This window comes from Leptonotus elevatus, chromosome 9 (assembly GCF_054856555.1).
Source record: "Leptonotus elevatus isolate MCC_2025b chromosome 9, RoL_Lele_1.0, whole genome shotgun sequence".
NCBI lineage: Eukaryota > Metazoa > Chordata > Actinopteri > Syngnathiformes > Syngnathidae > Leptonotus > Leptonotus elevatus.
The window spans coordinates 7,905,113-7,926,819 of NC_141247.1; the positions used below are offsets into that span (position 1 = coordinate 7,905,113).

The 21,707-nt window shown below is 39.4% G+C and overlaps 3 protein-coding genes across 5 annotated transcripts; 1 reads left to right on the forward strand and 2 right to left on the reverse strand.

The window, feature by feature from the left end:
• Positions 1-260: 260 nt before the first annotated feature.
• On the reverse strand, positions 261-4,274 carry psmd10 (proteasome 26S subunit, non-ATPase 10). The gene is made up of 5 exons (XM_086084359.1): positions 3,494-4,274; positions 3,306-3,404; positions 2,689-2,835; positions 2,115-2,281; positions 261-1,986 (listed from the first exon to the last, which is right to left on the reverse strand). Exons 1-5 carry the CDS (start codon positions 3,605-3,607, stop codon positions 1,833-1,835), a joined length of 681 nt encoding a protein of 226 aa, XP_085940485.1. The 5' UTR covers positions 3,608-4,274; the 3' UTR covers positions 261-1,832.
• Positions 3,935-7,206, forward strand: nxt2 (nuclear transport factor 2-like export factor 2). Its single transcript, XM_086084361.1, has 4 exons — positions 3,935-4,102; positions 4,223-4,309; positions 5,548-5,692; positions 6,829-7,206. Exons 1-4 carry the CDS (start codon positions 4,088-4,090, stop codon positions 7,011-7,013), a joined length of 432 nt encoding a protein of 143 aa, XP_085940487.1. The 5' UTR covers positions 3,935-4,087; the 3' UTR covers positions 7,014-7,206.
• acsl4a (acyl-CoA synthetase long chain family member 4a) lies at positions 7,082-21,701 on the reverse strand. Of its 3 annotated transcripts, none has more exons than XM_086084358.1 (16): positions 21,559-21,701; positions 18,622-18,791; positions 18,266-18,499; positions 17,990-18,167; positions 17,800-17,909; positions 16,882-17,020; positions 16,236-16,386; positions 14,139-14,262; positions 13,964-14,035; positions 13,745-13,884; positions 13,441-13,613; positions 11,596-11,670; positions 9,834-10,022; positions 9,632-9,746; positions 8,173-8,330; positions 7,082-8,084 (listed from the first exon to the last, which is right to left on the reverse strand). In XM_086084358.1, the coding sequence occupies exons 3-16, from the start codon at positions 18,491-18,493 to the stop codon at positions 7,927-7,929; spliced, it is 2,010 nt and encodes a 669-aa protein (XP_085940484.1). In that variant the 5' UTR covers positions 18,494-18,499; positions 18,622-18,791; positions 21,559-21,701; the 3' UTR covers positions 7,082-7,926. The 3 variants fall into 3 exon arrangements, with proteins under 3 accessions (XP_085940484.1, XP_085940483.1, XP_085940482.1); XM_086084357.1 differs by having other exon boundaries at positions 18,266-18,502; XM_086084356.1 differs by having other exon boundaries at positions 18,266-18,791.
• Between the last annotated feature and the right edge of the window lie 6 nt (positions 21,702-21,707).

The following is a 21,707-nucleotide window of genomic DNA, read 5'->3' on the forward strand; positions in this document are numbered from 1 at the left end:
ATAAAACAAAACATTTGATGTGAAATTTCCGCTCAACAGATGTTTAACATCTCTTTATGTTGAAAGTCCCTGTAAAGGGAAAATGTCATACATTTGACACACCACAAGGAATTGTGTTGTTAACAAGCCTGTAGTAGGCAATGAGATTACAAAATCACAAAGAAAAACAAACCTCAATGAAAATCACTATTAGTAGTTTGACTATTCATCCATCCACCAAGATAGCAATGGATGTGCAACAGTATAAATAAAAACATAAACAAGCTCAAAACTGATTTTATTGAGTAATTTGCAACAATTCAAACTTCACAGAAGGTGGGCCGCGGTTTTGACCAGTGCATTTCAGTGTTTTTGGTCAGATATGTTAACATATGTGCTGCTGATGAGGAAGTCAAACACTTTCACTTGTCCCCAGTTGGGTGATCAGTCAAAACAAGCCACTCAATAAGGACGGGGCATGAAAATTGCGTGATTTACAGCTGAAACGGAACCTTTAGGTTGGGATAAGGGATGCACGATATTGCTATTTTCAACCGATGCCGATGAACCAATACAGTAATTTAGAAAGTGCCGATGTCGATAACTGATAAGTAAGCCGATAATTGTTTGCAAAATTAATTTGAATACAAATATATTTTCGTATCCTACTATAAGTCTATAATGTACAAATACATTAAAACATTGTGTAAAGCACCATGAAGCTGAAGTTTGAAGCTGAGGGTGTATTCAGACCAGAAAAGTCCTTTAGTCTGCTTGTTTGGTCCGGACCAAATGCAGACTTTTTTTTCCTTTTTCGTTTGGGGCGGTTCATATTCACACTGTACTTTTTGCAAGTGGACGATCTGTGCTCCCATTGGACAAAAATGACTAGGGCTGAACGCATAACCAAACACGGAAATAGAGGAAAACATGAAATTCCGACATGCTGCATTACTGCTGTGCATATTTGTGGCGTTATTAGATGCAAGATATTTGCGAGCGTCAATGGCATCTCATTCAACGGAGGTTCTAACTTTGGAACGCGCCATTGATTGTGTGCAGTAACCGGGGGGAGCAGTTGCGCTCCGCGTGCCCACCACAAAATGCTGAGAGCAGTGTGGCTAAACAGAATACGGATGATTATGAATGAATCTAGCACAATATTCACTACCGGCCGGGCAATAATTCCCCCTGCGATGCTTTGCTACGGTGGCTTCTTAAGGCCAAAAAGGCTCATATGTCCTGCAGTTGGAACGGATCAGCCGTGGTTTGTATTCAGACCGCGAAGCAAACCGCACCGAGTGCGTTTGGAAGCGATCCTAGACCACCTCAAAAAGTGGGTCTCGGTCCGCACCAGGATTCGTTTGTGTGTATTCAGACCTGCACAAAAAGTCCCGATCAGCGTGGGAAACGAACTGTGGTCCGTTTAAAGCGGACCAAACAGTGCAGGTCTGAATACACCCTGAATCTCTGCTTCAAAGCTAACCAGTAACTCATTTTGAGTTTGCCAAAATAAAACAGTCATGTTTTAAAAATGCAACAAAAAACTGTGAGGGTAACATTTTGGGGAGTCAGTCGAGAAAGCCCACACTGGCGACTGCCAAGATGCATCTTCTGTGAACACGAGGTCACACGCATTATGACGTCACAAATAACTACCATAGGAAAGGGGAGGGGTTGAGGAGTTGGGCACAACTTGAGCCACAACCACAACAGATGGACCAGCGTGGCATGTCAATTATTATCGGTGGATTTCTTTATTATCTGGTTTATCTGTATGATGTCAAAGTGGTTGATAATTGCAGATAATTATCGGCCACCGATATTATCGTGCATCCCTAGTTGGGAATACATCATCCTTCAACAATTCGACGAAGTACGTTGCCCAGGCTACCCTTGGTCATCTGGAGTGGGGTTTTCTCCTCCTTGTTTTCAATGTAAATGCTGGCTCCGTGTTCCACCAACAACTTTGCAGCTTCAACACGCTCCTCGTCACACGCCAGGTGTCTGATTCAACAAAATTGCACAATAGTTACAAATACGAAAATTCCTTTTGCCGTTTAACACTTCCACGTTGTTCACTTTCCATCATGGTTTTATGGTACAGTGTTATGACAGCGTTGCTTCATACATACAGTGCTGTGTTGCCCTGGGAGTCCTGGATGTTGGTCGAGGCACTCTGCTTGAGAAGCAGCTGGATCAGGCGATAGTTGCCCTTGGTGGACGCTCTATGAAGTGGCGTGGAATCAAGTTTGTCCTTGACATTTGGGTCTGCTCCATTTTCAAGCAACAGCAAGGCAATCTATAAGGAGAGAAACGCAACACAGAAAGAAGCCTACTTGTCTTTGTTTGTCTGCATCGTTCACATTGTGTTCCCTTAAAGACTGCCAAACTAGTTTCAAGACAAGTTATATCTCAATAGTCATGCAGTGTTACTGTTTATAAACTAAACTATGAGTTTTAGATTTCGCAGATGTAGATGACTTTCACTACTTCCCATCAGAGAATCAGCACACACAACAGAAGAGCCAACCAAACCAAACCAAACTTACGAAAAACTTATTAACAGTTGTATATGCATATGCACTAAAAACAAAAGCCTAATGTATGAATGTGTTTTCTTGTCATAAGGAAATTCTGAACATGTTCAATAAAGAAAAAAATAAAAGGGATGGAGAATAGTCATCGCAATTAAAAAGTTATGTTTACCTCATATCTGTCCTTGGAGGCGGCATAATGCAGAGGAGTGCATCCATTTTGATTGACAGAGTTTAGCTGCGCTCCTTTGGATATTAGTGCTCTGACAATGTCTTCTCTACCTGCAGACGATGCAATGTGAAGAGGGGTCCATGCAGCCTGGAAATAATCATTTGCATTAGCAATCGGTCTCATGTTGAGTTCTTCCATAATCAATATTTCTCTTGCTATACCACTATTTACATGTCTGTACTGGCATGAAATCAAAGTGAATACCTGAAATTAAAACTATTTTACATTTGTACTCAGAGCAATAGATTCCTATATTTTCTAGCTTTAAAATATTTTTGCAGATATAATACAGAACACTTATTCAACGTGAAACAAACACAATTGTCATTTTACTCTACGGCTTATTCGCAGTTTGCGTACAAACTTGACTTGTCTCCATGCAATAGTCAATATATTTACATATACTTTAGTAGACTATTGTTACTTTGTAAGTAAAAGTGGAACTGTATACTGTGGTCTTAAAATGCACTCAACGTAAAATATTGACAACTTCTTCCACCGCATATTATTATTATTTGTATTAAAGCGGCGAAACTTCATTGTGTTATAATCCATACATCATCTTGCAGGTTCACTTCCACTCCGAGGTCAAGCAGAAAAGAAACAATGTTGGTGTGGCCAGCCGAACAAGCCCAGTGCAGGGCCGTTCTGTGATCCTGCAATAAGAGAAACGTGTAAAAATGTCAGCGTGGAACACTGCTATTATCACGTCAACAAAACAAGTTGCTGGGTCGTGCATTCTTACCTGGTCCGTTTTGCAGGCAAGGGTTTTATCTGATAAAATGCACTCTTTTAATTCCTCAAACTGACCTAAATATGCCAAATTACACACGTCGACATTTGATACAGAACCTTCCATTCTTAAATATACTTAATGTAACGAAATGTATAATCTGAAAAACAGAACGCGTGTATGAACGTACACCGCTGGATTTGAAACACTTGGGAATGACTCCGGAAATTATAATTTCTACTTCCGCATAGACCGCATACACTCGTCACAATAAAGCAAAACAGGAGACCGCTCAACCTTCCTCCAAGGTGTGAGGATGAAATTATTTACGTTTTAGATTCTTATAAAACGAAATATAAACATAAGCAATATATTACTGGCCCGGAACAATCATAGTGGGCACTGGGAAACCAATTTGTATGTAACCCATAATTTATTTATTTTGGTAGGTCAAGCTACTGTTGCAGGAAGTAAACCAAGGCTCAATGACGCCACCGAGTAATCGTTGAAAACAAGCCATTTGAAATAATACATTATACAATACAGAATTATATCCTCTTACAAACTCTACAGCGTCGTTTTGGAACATTGCAGACATTTTTACTCATGGCAGCTACGCAGGTAAGCTACAATTGAAGCCTGTTTTAGTCGACAGACAGCGCAATGTAGTTAGCCTCTTGCTCGTATTTCACGTGCACGTGCTAAGGTACAATATCACCAAACCGTTTTCCCATCCCGCAGGATTTCAGGACCCACGCGGACCAGTCTTGCAGATATTCTGAGGAGTTCGTCAACATTTACTACGACTGCATGGATAAGAAAAGACGGGTGAGTGGTACTTCCTGGTTACGTCTGTGAGTAGGCAAGCCAACTGTACAAAATAATAATTCATTTAATTTATAGGCGCCTTTCAAGACTCTCAAGGTCGCCTTACAACACAATAAATACAAAAAAACAGTACAATAAAACAACAAAATATAATACACAATTAAAAATAGCGAGTACAAAAGTGCATAGCTCAATATTTGTTGTACTATTTATTGTCGACCAACTCTCATTTTCAACTTGTTTGAATTATGTCCCTATGTCTAAGCAAGACCTGTTGTGGATTTAAATTCAAACCGTGCAATGGGTCAACATAGAACATTTCGATTTTACGAGCTACAGGGAGTGACTTGTCTCACTCTTTAACAATTATTCACACGGATAGTTTTTTTGTGATTGCATTTATCGCGACTTATCATCTGTAAATATTCAATTCTGCTTGTGAAGTGTTGAATGTACGTTTGTTGATCAGCAGGTACGCGTTTATTTTTTATTATTCACATGCCTTGAAAAGCTGTCCCTCCTCCGTCCGCTAGGGGGGCATAATGTTGCTGTCTCTATCGAACGGGAACGAGCCTTCCCTCGTTTCTTGTTTAACAGTTGGAAATTGAAAACCGGAAAACGAGCCTTTATCAGATCTTCTTTTATGTGTTTAATCAACACAAGTCGGCGAAACAAAATACGGCCGTAATCTATTATTTATTTTCCTCGCGCTTGTTTTGCCTTGACCCGGAAGAAAAAAGTAACAGCTGCAAGATCGTCTTCCGGGTCTAAACAAACGAAGATTTGTTTTTTTGTGGGGCAAATTGGTAATTTGAAATAACCGTTTTCTTTTTATAACGAACTGCATTTGGCACAAGAAGGTAGTCGCCGTTACTGCCGCAATTACAGTTTTATCCTGTGCAATGACAATAAAGTTGAACCCATTATAATCTACAGTAATATTTGTACATGTTCTTCTATCAGGTAAGGCAATTAGGGTTAATATGGGTTAATGTTGCAGTTGTCATCCACATATCATGACAGTGATTATTAATGAGCATTAGCACTACTTGCAAGAAGACACACTGTTTCTTCCACAAATCCTTGAAACAACCAATTAAATAAATGACGTCCACTTCTATTCCTTGCTGTGACTCTTCCAGTCTCTCTATGTCGCTGTTGCAACCTGCTGATCATCATATCATAAGGTCGAAGTACTGTACACACTGTTTTCTGATGTCTCGCTGATTGTGTCTCAGAACCTCAGCAGACTCTACTTGGATAAGGCAACCTTGGTGTGGAATGGAAACAATGTGTCCGGACTAGATGCCCTGGGAGAGTTCTTTGAGGCACTGCCTTCTAGCGAGTTCCAAGTCCATACACTTGACTGCCAACCAGTTCACGGTTAGTGGCCCCCCAAGAGGTTCAAACACCAATATAATGTTTTAGTGGCCCTTTATCCTACTAAAATTGAGCCACCCCGGAGGGCAGCTGAACCATATCTCCACATTCACATTCATTCAATCCATTGTATAGATGGATTTAAATTAGGGCTGCACAATAAGTTTATTTTTTACACCAATACCAATATTTTCCTGCTTCTCCAAATTGATATTGACAACTTTTTTTATATACTTAGTACAAATATACCTGTTGTTGCAACTCAGAGAAAAAAAATCACACTTTCCTTTCACCCGGCGATTTTTCCACTGATGGTTTGTCCTAAGACTCGTAACGTAAGCACAAAGTTTGATGCACGTGTTTCCACAAATGTTTAAGGAGACAAATTGTTAAAATAAACCGTTTTGGGAAAACTAAACCTGTGTAACTAATTGCTCAGTTACCTTTTAAGTTGTGCCAAACAATAATGTTTAGTGAAAAAATAAAAAGGCACCATGTTACGCCCGACGTCAAACAGAAAATGGTGCTTAAACAGATGAGATAAGATTTTTTAATGTTCATTAATTGGAAAAACCCACTAATTTCAGTAGCCTCACCTTACCCTACACACTGACATGTTTCGCCATCTTTCTGCTATGGATACCTGAAGATGTGTAAATAACCATAATTACAACTTCTTATCGGATATAATAAGTATTTTATTTTGAAATTTGCATTGTACATGGTTACTTCCGGTTTTGGGCTCAAAACTTTTGTTGTGAAAGGGCACTTTCAGTTTAGTGTCGTTTGTACATGACGTAGTTTGATAGCTTAAGTTGTAAAAATTTGCTGCGTAGCTTTGACAAATGTCGTATTTTATATTGGCAACCCCTCAAAGCATTCGGTATGTTTTAATATGTTTATTGGCACTTGTAAAATGTGAACATTTTTGATAATTGTTTGCATGTTTGTTGCATTCTCGTAGTTATCACTAGATGGCCAACATTTCTAGTCGCTTTAAAGTGACAGTGACCAGACAAAGTGTATTTTGCAGATATCGGATCAATAAAAAATTTCCCCAACATAGGTTCAATAGCAATTGTGCATCCTTAATTTAAAATTGAAGATCTAACATTACCTTTGTCTCCCTTGACTCACAGATCAAGCAACCCAAGGTCAGATGACTCTACTTGTGGTGACCGGCGGAATAGTGAAGTTTGAAGGGAACAAGCAGCGTTTCTACAACCAGAACTTTCTTTTAACAGCTCAGGCATCACCCAACAACGATCAGCCAGTGTGGAAGATTGCTAGTGACTGTTTTCGTTTTCAAGACTGGAATAGCTGAGTGTCCTCAGCTTTTTTTTTCTTTTAATCTACAATTGTTCTGTAATGGTTAAAAATGAGTTCAACACATTATGAAAAGGTTTTTATTTTCAGGAAAAGCTTGAACAATACGGCCTGTGATCAGAATGGAGTGGTTTGTTTGTGTACAATATACAAACAAGCTCATGAAAATATAACATATAAAACACTCATGATACTGACATGATCAGTTTCCCCTTTACAAAGTCTAAAAGTGTAGCTGCTGCCACCAAGCATGTTCTTTAGCCGTCCAGCATGAACAAAATTAAGATGCTCTGCTTAGCATGTGGCAAAGTGCAAAGCAACCCACTTTTGGCAGTGTCCAAAAAAAAAAAAAAAATCTGGTCCTGGTGTTCCTGAGTCATTTGTGGTTGGACAATGGACATTTGGTCTTTTTTTTCTCAGCATTGACATAAATAGCATAATAAAATTAGCCAAAATAAATTAAGTCAAGCATATCTCTGGATAGGGGATTAGGGGTGTTAGTGACCTAATGCTACATGTAAACGTTTCACATGGCCATACAAACTACTTATCAAAGCGCCACACAATTCTGCTGACAAGTGCTGCAGACTGAAGGCACAGTAACATGAGTACTCCAACTACAAAACAGCATCAATAGCTCTGCGAGCTTAAACATCACACAGTATTAGTAACAAATGGAGTGTGGTTTTTTTTTTCCCAGTGTGGCAAAGTTCCTTCCATCAAGTAGCTACCTCAGGTCATCTTTAACAATTCTATTCACGCCAGTAACAGGTGGATCATCCCTGTTCAGCCCATTTTCATTTGTGTGCCTCTGGAACACAGACCGCAAAGAAACCCACACATTTCACATGAAAACTACAGGCAAAAAAGTGGTCAAGCTGAAATAAAGCCTCTCGGGAGAGAATGTGATGTTATTTTCCTCCATACATTCTCTCTATGTGGTGGCGATAGTGGTTCTTCAGCTCTTTCCGCTTCAGCTTGAACGCATCTGTGACAAGACCCATCTCCGGCGTCCACGGCTCTGGACTCAGATGGACCTTCACGGGAATTTCAAAGCGCTGGAGTTTAACTACAAGGATGAGAAGACGGCTTCAATTACACCGTGTGGGAAACAATACAAAAAGGTACAAGAGAGGAGGACAGAATTGAGCTCCTACTTTTAGCAGCAACCTCCTTGATCTCTTTCAGGACCTCTTTCTCCATGTCAGCATGGGTGCAGATTTCCTCCCAAGGTGCGACCAGTCCTCTCTGCTTGGCCAGTTCCGTTAGCCGCTTCTGGTTAGGAACCACAAAGCTGATCACGTAGTTCTGGTCACTGAAAAAGGGGAGGGGGATCATGCAAAATTAAATTAGTAGGAACCAAGACTTTGAATTGTTGCCATATGGATGTCGCACAACACATTTTTGACCAAAAAGCAGAAGTTAAAGTGCCAACAGAGAATATGGCAATCTGCTCAGCAGAAGATGACGTAACAATGTAAATGCAGGGGGTCCTCGAGTTAAAATGATCCTGTTTCCAACTACAGTTTTTTTTTTACTGAGATTGATTTCATACGAGTATATACTGTAATTATGTCCTAAATTCTAGACTTATAAGAAAGCAACGTGGTGCGGGAATCATTGATTGGTTTACAGTTAGTGGTGAAGCTATTAACCGGTTTCACGATTAGCCGAGGTTTTTAAACTTCAGGATTGTATAACCGCAGCCATTCTCAACATCGTTATTTCCGCTCACAAGTTAACAGTTCATTTGGCCAGAGACCTTTGAAGCCGCCATCTTGGGACTCCCAAGAAACGTATCTCGGCATACACATTTGGCTGCAAAATGCCTACATGTACAGCGGCAAACTGCACAAATCGCCAGTTTAAAGGCTGTGGACGAAGATTTCACCTGTATGATTGAAATGGAAAGATGAAAGAAAAAGAGGATTTGTTTTAAGATGAAAGAAAAAGGGTACATTTTACACTTGTTATACATAGTGCCCAAGATAAGTGTATTATTTATGTTTCAAATGGCAGCTATTTTATATTTTATTATTTTCACTTTAAAATAAACCTAAAATTAAAGCCAGTTTGAGCTTCAAGTTCTGAAACTTTTTTTTAATTAATTTGTGTGCTGTATTTAATTTAAAAGGCAGCAACTTTATTTATTTTCAGTTAATTGTTGTTAAAAATAAACATTTTCAAAGAATACTAATGCGATTTTTTTTTAATGCCGACAAGAATAACCGTAAAACCGCATTTTTTTCTTAGATTATAATCGTACACCAAAATCTGAAACCGTTGCACCCCTATTTACACTATGCAATCAAGTGACTTTGCTAACGATTATCATGCATAAAAGGATTTTATAGTTTTGGAAGAGATAACTATGGAATTGAGAGACTCCTTAATGCATGCGAGCTTTGTAGCGTGCCTCTTTTGAATGACGCTTGGAGACTACTGCCACCTTCTGGTTATTTGCCCGTACTGAAAAGAGAAATTCTCTCTCCCCCAATTGCCTTTCCTTTGCAACAAAATGCAACATATTGGCCTTGAAACGGACCATGAGCCAATCGTTATGCTCCTTGTTGACACAATTGCAAGCATTAGCACTGGCTTCATCATGTGACTCACCTATTCGCATAAACACAGATGTTGTCTATGAGGGAGCTGTTTTTCAGGGCGGACTCCACCTTACCGAGAGACACATACTCTCCCGCCTGCAGTTTCACCAGGTCTTTCTTACGGTCTGAACAAAAATGAATAAATAAAATATGTCATCCCTAACCAACCAATCAGAAGTTGTCTGCCGAACCATTTTTGTGATGACACGCACCTACTATTTGCAGACAGCCATCTGGGTGAACTTCACCAATATCTCCCGTGCAAAACCACCTCTGACCACTCTCATCCACAAAAAAGTCCTCATCCTTACTCTCGTACTTGAAGTAACCCATGGTCACGTTTGGACCGCCAATCAGGACCTCGCCTCTGGGGTTAGGCTTATCTTTGCTGGTGTAACCGCCTGATTAGAGTAGCAAATGAAGACGTACAATCAAAAATAGTAAGACTATGGCAAGCCCTTTGAGCATTTATTCCATATCCTTGATAACAGACAGTAGTGTTTCCTAACTAGTGCAGCCTTCGTCAGAACTAGGTGGACATTCAGCCATACTAGTTCTGCGCTTTGTCGTACTACTTGTACAAAAACACTGACATGTCACCCATTTTCTGCAACTTGCGCCACTTTAATCCAACTAGTGCTGACACAAGTCTAACTAGTGACACATACAAGCATACATGTAGTGCCAAACTCGCAGCTAGTCAGCTTTTTTATGCACTAGTTGCCCACTGGACCAAATGAGTAATGCTCAAAGTCTTACTAGTTAACTAGTAAGGCACAAAAGCTCTAACATGTTTACTAGTTGACCGTGAATTATTCTAACATGTTAACTAGTTACTACCTCTGATTTTCTGCACTAGCAAGAACTGAAATACCTACTTGTTAACTAGTGAAAGCCTCTTTTAGTCTACATGTTGAACTAGTGGCACTCAAACGTTTTTACTCGTTAACTAGTGATGCCCAAAATTTCCACTAGTGAGACATTTTGACTGAACTAGTTCAACTAGTGATGTCCAAAATGTTCACTAGTAGAACTGCCAACATGCTCACTAGTCAAGAAATCCAGTGCAACAGTTCTGAAATAAATTCGGCCTTCTTGAGGATTTTAATTGTCATTTGTTGTTAAATCTGTTCAAAATGCTGGTGGTAGGAAATGCATCATGATTGGCTGATTGGCTGTCCGAAGTCACGCAGATCTTGTCTGGTGCATCCTGGGTAATAAAGGCGGTGTAAGAATTTGTCTTGACGAGTAAGTGTTCAAAGTGCTTGCCGGCACACACTTTGTATATTTATTCCTTAAAGTGTCCACTATATCAAGGATATCAAGCATGTCAACATGCACACAAGGATGTCAACATGCAAGCTTGATATCCGTGATATGAAGCTCAGCGTGCCCACTAGTAGGCACGTTACATCGAGCTTGCATGTTAACAAGTGAGCTTGCATCGAGCTTGCATGTTAACAAGTGAGCTTGCATGTTAACAAGTGAGTTTACATTGAGCTTGTAACCTTATATTGGGCTTACATGTTAACAAGCCCAAAAATGACTGCAACATCACTAGTTCGTGTCTCTTCTTGACACCACTATAGTGTCCATTTTTTAGCCCACTGGTCACACTATCTATACAGTTAGTATACTAGTTAACTAGTGGATGTTTCAGCTCTCACAACCTAACTAGTGCAAGGAAATCATAGGGCACATGTCACTAGTGAGAAGAATTCACATTTGAGTAATTAACACGTTGCTGAAAATGAGCAACTAGTCAGAGTTTCTGTGCAACGAGTATGACAAAGTGCATAGCCAGTGTGGCTAATTGTCCAACTGGTGCTGACAAAAACGGAACTAGTGAGAAACACTACTGTCTGATATCAAGGATATGGAATAAATGCTCAAAGGGCTTGCCATATAAGACCGTAATTTACAGTTTTACTGGAATGTGCAACAAGAGGCAACACGTTTGTTCACCAGACATACCTTCAGCCCAGTCCCGCAGTCTGAACTCACAGCAAATAAGTGGTGCGCCGACACGGCCGGTGCTGTTGTCTGTAACTGTAGGAGAGGATAAGAAAAAAGAAAAAAAATCACCCTTGGAAAAAAGTCATTACAGTTATGAAGTCATGTGTGTTTGGGGCAGGTCACGTTCCTTTCTAAAGAACATCTGTATCAAAATTGATGACTTTTTACACATTAACACTAAATCTCCTAACTGAGCGACAGTTGTATACTGCACTTAAACATTTGGCTTTCCCATAGCTTCTCATTTCATATTCAATTTGTTGTTGACATTTTTATGATTTTCTCAGGGAGGCGCACGATCGTAAAGTATTGGACACTACTGTCCAACAGGATTACTTCAGAGTGTTTTTATGCACCAATCCACAACCCATCTTTAGTATTTTAAGGCAAAGTTGTTGACAAAGAGCTGAATTCTGGTCTCTTCTGAGGTCTTCATTAAGAAAACGTTAGACAGATGTACCTTGTGCATTACCAATGTGTCTCAGTTGCTAAATGTGTTACCAACTCCCTTCAACCTTTTATCATTCTTAATCCATTTGCAGGAATGACGAATGGTTACTTTGTATTCTTCCATTTATATTAGTAACTATATCCTTCTCATCAAAATTTCTACCGACTTGTAACCCATTCCAGCCATCGTGAAGTCCTTTTCTACATTTAAAATGTTTGAACATTCGGAATGTAAGAACAATTTCACGGTCAGCTTCTTTTACACATAACTAATTGAAAGAATCACAAAAATGACAATGTATAGCAGTTATATAAAGTATTCTTGTAGTCTGGTTATCACTGTTAAATACACCAACCATAAAAACTAGAGACTGCTCATTAAATTTGCCACCTGTGAAGCACTAATTGAAAAAGGCTAGGCTTGAAAAAGTTTTGTACTCAGAATCCCATTTAAAAAAATAACAATAATAATAATAAGACTTACATCTCGTGGTTATAATCAGCAACAAAAAAAGTTGGCATCAGTTATTTGCCAACATTGAGATTTACAACATTGTGCTTAACCTTTCGAAAAGCTTGACAATTAAGAAATCAGTCATTATATTGACAAAATTAATACACAAATATTGGATACATTCCTTTTATCATAACTTTACTGTGCTGACTGTCGAAAACATCGATAGACAAATGCTAATAGCCTGTCTGTTTTTAGAAAAGTTTTGCTTTCAACAAGTGTTCATTTTCAATTATCCAGTTTTGACGATACAAAGGCATGAATAATTTTTTCGGTATCCTCAAATGAGAGAACCGACCTGATTTTAGCAATATTGCGGAGTTGCAAGTAGCATGACTGCATGAGCTTCTTTACATAGATATCAAATTTCAGTTTAACACACAAGACACATAAAACTAAGCTGTGTCTTTACTATGTTTCAATGACAAAAATATGTCATCTTAAAACTTAGTTTTCAGCCAATTGAATTTTTTTTTTTGCACAATTGCCTGAGATTAAATGTACGGCTGTACAATGAATGGAAACACGTTTGAACATTAAATCAAGTGCAGTGAACCGTTTCTGAGTGGTTATTTTCTCCCGCCGGCATTCCATTCCTTTTCCTGATTGGATTTTGTGAATTTAATTATCATCATCGTCGCAATGAATGGCTTCTATTTTAGCTTTCGTTACATTTTCATGTGGAAAAAAAATTGACTATTTTTTGTCACAATTTTATTTTTTTTGTCGACGAAATAATGACGGTTTTCAACCATCCAAAAGTGTGTGGCACCAGAGCCAAAACGCAATAAATGTGATCAGTGCTTGTATATATCTTGTGCTTGTTGACATGGCCTTACCCTCAGTAATGGTGCCTGCGCCACAGGTTTCCGTGAGGCCGTAGCCTTGACCCACGGGGCAGCAGAAGCACACATTCATGAACCTCTGTGTCGCTGGGGACAAAGGCGCTCCTCCCGACAGCATCAACCGCACCCGCCCACCCAGCAGCTTCTTCACTTTGGTAAACAAAAAGCTGCACACGGACATGAATGGGTCACACCTTATCATTTGAAGAAGTTCAATGTGCTGCTCTACTTTTACTTTACGAGTAGAAACATGAGAACACTTGTTCTGATGGAAAAAAATAAAATAAAAAGTCCTTACGCATTGCAGAGTGGTGCGTCATAGCCTCTCTTGATCTGCTTCAGTTTGTATTGGTAGCCCAGGTTGAACATCATCTTCTGAACATAGCCCATCTCCTGTACTTTGCTCATCACATTCTTGTTTATGCGATCCAAAATTTCCTATTTGGTGGGCCAAAACAAGACATGATGATGAGATACAAGCAGGTGACGAGACAAAAATCAGCAAAAGGATTCTTACCGGCACAGCTGCCATCAGTGTTGGTTTAAGCACAGAGGTGTCTCCCTTGCTTCCTCTCTTTATTTTTGAGGACTACAAGAAACAAATGATCAGTCTCATTAATAAGCCTATGACAATTCGGGTCAGCACATGTAGCACACAAAATGACTGATACAAGGCCCCGCAGACCATGTACCTGATCAGACAGCGTGTGGGGGGAAGAGTAGCCTATCGGACATCCATATGTGACACAGCTGATCTCTGCAGTCATCTCCAGCACATGAGCCAGCGGCAGGTAGCCAATGTAAACATCCTTCGGGCTGTTGGTGAAAAGAGAAGGTGAGCGCCTGCACCCATGTAGGCACATCTTATCTTATGGTTGCTAAGTTTTAAAGCACAATTGATCAATATGATATGAACTAACCAAGTACTCTTAATTTCTTCTTTTTTTTGAGTTATTGGTTTTTTAGTCAGGCAAAATTTTAGACAGACAGGTTCCATTGATTTAGGAAATACTCTTAAGTAATAAGTGATGAAAGATATACCATTTCAACAGAGTGATGTCAAATTGTGTCTTCTATTATATTGTAACTTTGGCAGTTATAGTGTTTGGCAAAACTGCTGAATTGTAATTTTATTTAAACAACTGTAAAATTGGGTTCATAAACTTCATACACCAGTGAAACCCATATTAGAAAGACTAGAGTCAGTAGGTCAGAAGTGGCTTGACATGAGGAAGAGACATATAACCCGTGTCTAGGATTCAATCTTGTGCAATGGCGCTTTGTGTACAATTTTATTATGTTTTCTTTCAATTTTCCATGCATAAGCTTTGATATAGCACTTATGAAAAACCAAGGCTGCAGGCTACATCGTAGCCATTACATTGCATTTTGGGCATGATGAAGGTGTGCGTTTGAGCAGAGCAAATCTGAATCTTGATCAGAATGCTTAAATATGTGCAGATTTAATTTGAAAACGGGAATGTTCTGTGATTTATGAATCAAATATGAAAAGACCAATAGAGCAACATAAAGCTTTTAACATTTTAACTAAAAAAAAAAAAATACTAGGAGGAACATATCGTAAAAATAAGACTAAACTAAAACCAAAATTGCAAACACTTGCAGATTGCAAAGATATAAAAACTGAATCATTGCAGGGAAAAATACAAACGCTTAAGATTAAGTTTAAACTTCACCGCGTGATGATCCGGACTTCACTAGCACATCAGCAATTTTGCCTTGAACAACAATGAGAGAGACTGAGAAATGGCCTAATCAAGAGGTGGCAAACTGTACAATGGTTACTCAAAAACATTTCTAACAGAACTACAATAATTTGAACAGCTAGTACTTAAGTAAACATGGGACTCACTGATCAGTAAATCCAATTTTGCAAAGTTAATGAGAAGCAAAGAGACAAAAAAAATGCTCTCCTAAGATAGGGAAAATCCACAAATCTATTGCATGCAGTAGAACGGGTTAAACATGGATAAAAAAATGTTGTAGGGTGTGTTTCAAGCAATCAAGAAAAAATGAAATCATACCGGATCAAACTGAGCAAAAAAAAGTTCAGTTTAATCTACAAGCAACATGAAAAGTTTCATACGATTGCTAGAGAGTAGAATGTTCATCAAACAAAACGATCTAGCGAGCATGTCTTCAGGCATTATGTCAATGTCACGTGACAGCATTATCAAACCATATCATCCAGCTTTTTTGCTTCTTTCTTTCTATTCACACAGTCTACTCTTGTACTGCATTGTCAGCACTTGTGAGGTTCTTTTTGCAATATCTGTGACTGAGAAAATATGCAGTGCATTTTTGTAGTTCCAATGAATGAATGAGACAGCAGCTGATTTTGTCTGTTTTGCACCTCTGCCAATTTTGATTTAAAAAAAATGTAAGGGGCTTCCGCCTTGCTTTTGGGTGATCCATTTTTCACTGGCAATGCATCTAAAGGATTTTCTAGGCAGTTGTTAGCCACAATCTCACAGCACACCTGCTCGTTATGCTTTCTGGTCCAACTCTCAGCCTCAAACGGATGCCTGCTCCTAGGCAACTAAATCCGCTTTTTTACACTGTATAATATTGAATTTAATTTAACCTTTTTATTTTGTGAAATATAGAAAAAAAAGCACCAAATTAAAAACTAATTTGTCATGACCTCAGTCTATATACTGTACTTTTAATCACACACACAACCAGTTTGGGATTTAATTGTCACAGCCTTTACAGTTCAAATTTCAACTGTTTTGACTATATGTGTTGTCTAAATATTCAAAACATACCCGAGTCCTGGGATGCGTTCACATTGGCCGGTCATTCCTGCAATCAAATTACTGTGGATAATCATGACTCCTTTGGGCCGGCCAGTAGAGCCGCTGGTGTACATGACCACAGCCAAGTCAGACGACTGCGGCTTCACAAGTTCCTTTCCCACTGTAAAACACACATACATATCCTTTTACAATGATTGCAATTATATTATTATAGTCTGCACAATCCCTACAGTTCCCTAGGAAGTTATCATATTTTGAAAAACACAAATTGCCTTAAGCTTGCAAAAACAAATCCGGCTGTTAATACACATAAACATAGAAGTTAAAACCAAAGATTATATTTAAAGACTGGACAATTTGTATAAAAGTGCATCCAGCTGACTGAGGAATTGGATGCAACTATCAAGTGAGACCAAAATCGACCTCGAATGAACCCCAACCCAAGCACTATTGTTTAAACTCTAACTAAACACGGAAGCAAAAACAAACTGGAGCTTTTGAGAAGCATTGTTGCTGCTAACATGCTCCAAAGCACATTTATAGATAATTATAGAATTAATTTGAAGTAGCTGATGAAGAAACAAAAACACCTCAAAACAAGGTATGATCATTTCTCTAGGCATTGTACTTGCTCAAGGTGTGAAAGAAAACGCACTATTTTCAGGCAGTGCGCCCAGATTTTGCACTTCTTGCATGCTGTGGATTGAGAGTCCGGCTGGGTAGCCCTTTGTAGTCACTTTCTTCTGGTCCACATAGATTATGTGTTTCAGTTTCGGGATATTTGGAAGCACATTCTGCACACAAGAGCACAAAAGGGATGTCAAAACTCTTTCATACAAGTTTTTTGCTCCAAATCTGTTGATATGACTGCAGCTTCTCTATGAATTTGATTTTATGGCTTGTGTGCTGGAAACTGAATCTCCAAGAAATGACTCACTTGCACGGTGACAAATCCAGTCACTAACCAGAACTAGTGAAACAAGAAACGGCTTGACGACTAACCGTGGTTACAGAATATTACATTATAGCAATTCTCACAAACCATGAAAATAAGCCATCAGAGGGCAGGTATGTATTTTCTGATTTGACTAGCTTTGAACAACCTAACATCTGAAGTAGTGGTTATTTACGATAGCATCTACAGTATTTGCACAAAAGCCTGCTTGAGTTCAGCTACAGACAGTCTGTTGACATTAACGGCCTGACATTTACATGATTCCTTTTTGTGGAGGAACCACCGGTACAGTCCATGCACCTGGCGTAATGCTCTTGCAAATGTTATCATACGTTTACTTCTGCACTTGCTGTAATATAAACATGTTGGTGTATGCACTCAGTGTAATGGTCAGATTACAGAACCAGACATATGCGAAATATACATTACCCATGTACAAATATTGCTATTGTAAAGGTTTATAATGGTATAGATTGTGCGATATTTTTGTTAGGAACTTTTTTTCCAAAGGGGAATACATTTTTATTTTTTTAGTAGTCATAACTGGCGACATCTATTAGAGCAACCAATTGAGTGTCTATACCAAGTTGAGAAATGGCAAAGCTGGGATAAACTCACTTTTAGTTTAGTCTCAAGCAGCTCCACGCTGGTAACAAGATGTGAAACTCCAGTTTCATTAAGTCCAAATGCAATTGCGTCCTCTCCCAAAGTTGCATAGAATGTCACCACTGTTGAGGAAACAACAATTATTGATGCAGGCTGTGTTTTCGACACAATTCACTGGAGAGACAGTGTAAATAATACGCACATGGGAAATTATGCCTAAAGCAGGTTTGGGCAGTTATCATCCATTCTGCTCTGGTCTCACAGAAGATTGCAATGGTGCTTTTGGGTTGCTGGCCGAGAGCTGCCAATCCACTTCCAAACTGACTGACGAGGGAGTCGACTTGATTGTAGGAGCGCCATTTATAATCACCTAGGATCAGCTAGCAGGAATCAAAATGAAAAAAACAGAGCCATTAGTCGTCAAATACACAAACCAAATAAAGCGAGCCTCAAATGAATACATGACGTTGGCACAAACTTTTTTAAAAACTTTCCCGTTGGGCTGTGTCTCGTTTTCTTTACTCAGCACCTCCCTGGTGCCAAGACACGGCAACTCTCCAAAGCGCTCCACAGAGAATGCAAACAACTTATCCAGAGTGTCCTTCTCAGGCAGGTCTTCCTTGGCCAATGTGTCAAAGTGGTCCACTGAGCGGTAAGGTCCCTCCGCACAGCCTGAAGTGGAGCGGGCCTTGACCCGCTTGGACATGGTGTTCTTCTGGCCAGCATCAGTGATGTAGTACCATGGTAGGAAGGAGAGGACAGAGTAGAGCCACACCACGAAGTGGACTGGAAAAAGGAGGACGGATTGGATAGTGTCTGACTGTAAACCCATACCGTTCGTTACAGGAGGAGTATGTGGGGATGGGTGGGGAGGTCAGAGTGGCAGCGATGATCCTTGCTTCAGGTGGGGAGCTGCTCTTAAAAATTGCAGGGACGAACTAGGTGCCTTAGAAGCCAAGAAATGGCTTGATGTCCACTTTCCAACAGATGCCAGAAAAATCGAACTGAAATAAAACAACAGCCTGTCAAAAGGCATGTAGAGAGCAATGTGCAGTTAAATTCTACACCTAATCAAGAAAAGTCTAAATGCCCTTTCACGATGCAGCAACTTGACTGTAGAACTTTTACGCTTTGAAGTTTAGGAACAAGTTGTACTTCCTTTATGTTTCATAAATGCAGTTACGTCCACCATACTGATTTACATGAATATTTGGAAGACTTTGGCTACCGTCTAAATGCAAAACAGTAATAAGTCACAGGGACTTTTTGTACTAGGAACTAAGGAATATTTATGTCCTAGTCATTCTGGTGCAGTGCCAAAAGAGCCTCCCAACCGCCATCAGGCACAATGCTCAGTATTGCATAAGCCATCAAAGACTTTTGAGAATGCATTAATGCAAAATTCACTTTTCAATTCCATTTTGAAATTCCATTTACGTTCAACGTCCAATGTTGTCCCATGTTCCTACAGTACAGAAATGATGGGCATCTGCGCTTAAGAGTCCCCACTAGAACTACATCGCTGTTTTGTTGGTTCCGTTTACTGTGATTTTTTTTTAAAACATTGAGACTTGAAACTATTCACAATCATGGATTCAATGCCCTTTAAGACTTTTTAAATGGGAACTTCAACCCCCCAAGAAATTCCACTAGCATTAGCATTCTGATTAAATATTGAGTTTGCGGAATAGGAGTAAGGCAGCAAAATCCACCTGTTTTTATCCATCTCTGGGGGCGGCCATTTTGCCACTTGCTGTCGGTCGACTGAAAATGACATCACAGTTGCTCACAGCTCAGGGGATGACCAATTACGGCTCAGCTTGCAAACGTCGCATGACCGAATTCAGAATTCAATCCATGATTGGTCAGTACCTGGGCCGTGAGCAAATGTGATGTAATTTTCATGCGACGAAAGTGGCAAAATGGCAGACCCTGAGATGCATAGAAATGCATGGATTTAGCGGCTTAATTCATATTTCACAAATGCAACACTAATCAGAATGCCATGTTTAGACTAGTAGGGGTGCTTACAACATATTGTTGTGAAGACAATTTTGGGGCTAACTTCCCCTTTAAGGAGCCTTGCTACAATATAACAACAGAAGTTGCATGTTGTAATCTAAACAAAAGTGGAAGATGTTCTGTTAGAAGTACTAATTAAAATGGCTTTGCATTAATTCTTTACATATACAAAATCATATGTCTCATGTAAATTTTGTAGAAACTTAATTTTTGGCAGTCTTCGAAAGAATCCAGGAGACTTCTAGTATAATCTAGAATTACAATTACTATACATTTGTTGGTTTGTGAACTTCGTGATAGTATCAGAGTTTTTCCTGGCTCAATAGGTTTTCTGGTGAGCTAACAAATACACGCACGCACGCACGCACGCACGCATACACATACTCACCCACACACACAAAAAAAAAAAATATATATATATATATATTAAAAAAAAAAAAAAAAAAAAGAGCAATGATGATGACATTTCCGAATGAACAATACTGAGCTCTTAGAAAAAAAAAAAAAAGTACTAATTAAAATGGCTTTGCATTAATTCTTTACATATACAAAATCATATGTCTCATGTAAATTTTGTAGAAACATAATTTTTGGCAGTCTTCGAAAGAATCCAGGAGACTTCTAGTATAATCTAGAATTACAATTACTATACATTTGTTGGTTTGTGAACTTCGTGATAGTATCAGAGTTTTTCCTGGCTCAAATTGACGCAAAGGTGTCATCATCCTGACTATGATGGGTGACTACCGATACCAGTCTTCTTTTAAGGTATCGTACTCGCGGGGGCCGCCTCTGAATTTTGTACACAGGAACCCCCTCCCAGAGTATGAATAACTTGAAATTACGGTTCATCAAACTATAAATCTAATTTGGGTGCTGGTATTGTTTGGCTTCACTGTCCATTCATGAGACATAGTCAAGCGATGGCAACGTCTGAATGACAGAGCTAAAACACACAATGGCAAACATTCAGTCGCATTAGGACACGTCAGCCTTAAAAAGCCCAATTAAAGTTTCAGTGATCAGTCAGATGCACCGCTTAGGATCTAGCGGCACTGTCAAGGTCAAGCTCTCCTCCTCGACCTCTTGCTAATAACCTTGTAACATTAACTACTAAACCGTTTTAATGCGACAAGTTGCTAATAAAAATTGTTACAAGTCACTCACGTGTTGCGTGGGAACCTGAATATAAAATGTAACAAAATACGTACGTCCACTTTTATCCCATAAGGACTAAGATCAGAAGTTAAAACAAAGACATAAAAGGAGTACGTCCTCCTTGAAGTGCACAATTGCGTAACGTGACGTACGTTAAGGAACATTTGGCTGACTCATGTCTGTGAGGTGAATCACTGAACGTTAACGTAGTTTTGACACCAATGATGCTAGGTTAATCTTTGTGTGACTTTATTACCACATTTCCCGTTAAATGGCGCCACATAAAAACAGAGCCACCCCAACCGTATTTGTGGCATACCATGAACAACAAACCGGCTCCATTAGCTTTGTATTTACTGCCAAAGAAAAGGAAGCAAAGAGGACAAAAGCCTCCGCTCGTGCAAGTGTGCCAGCTCGGCTTTGAGCAACCGTTGATGCCCGCCAAACAACGCAGACAGGGAACAGTTAAAACCTAAACCTATTCTACGCTTCCCTCTCAAATTAACCGCCATTTTAGTCTACACACGGATAAAGTCAGTAATAAGATTCTAGTGATACCGAGCTTAATTGACAGGCTGGCTCCATTCTTACCTTGGACAGCGAGAATCCGGCGAGTCGTGACTCGTGTCTCTCTTCATTCAGAATGACCGACAGTTACCTCTTCTAAGGACTCGGGAACACGGAACTCCTACGTCATCTGATTCCATTTCTTTCGACCAATGAGCATGTGAATCATCTTA

Bases quoted from the DNA above. Each gene is read 5' to 3' on its own strand.
- nxt2 (XM_086084361.1), top strand. The intron at 4,310-5,547 runs GTGAGTGGTACT...ATTGTGTCTCAG, and splicing joins GCATGGATAAGAAAAGACGG to AACCTCAGCAGACTCTACTT. The intron at 5,693-6,828 runs GTTAGTGGCCCC...CTTGACTCACAG, and splicing joins TGACTGCCAACCAGTTCACG to ATCAAGCAACCCAAGGTCAG.
- acsl4a (XM_086084356.1), bottom strand. From the start codon at position 18,619: ATGGGTTTACAGTCAGACACTATCCAATCCGTCCTCCTTTTTCCAGTC. The intron at 17,021-17,799 runs GTGAGTTTATCC...TCTTGTGTGCAG, and splicing joins TGCTTGAGACTAAACTAAAA to AATGTGCTTCCAAATATCCC. The intron at 8,331-9,631 runs GTGAGTCACATG...CCCCTTTTTCAG, and splicing joins ATCTGTGTTTATGCGAATAG to TGACCAGAACTACGTGATCA.
- psmd10 (XM_086084359.1), bottom strand. From the start codon at position 3,607: ATGGAAGGTTCTGTATCAAATGTCGACGTGTGTAATTTGGCATATTTA. The intron at 3,405-3,493 runs GTAAGAATGCAC...CTCTTATTGCAG, and splicing joins TTGCCTGCAAAACGGACCAG to GATCACAGAACGGCCCTGCA. The intron at 2,836-3,305 runs GTATGGATTATA...GATTATTTCCAG, and splicing joins AAGTGAACCTGCAAGATGAT to GCTGCATGGACCCCTCTTCA.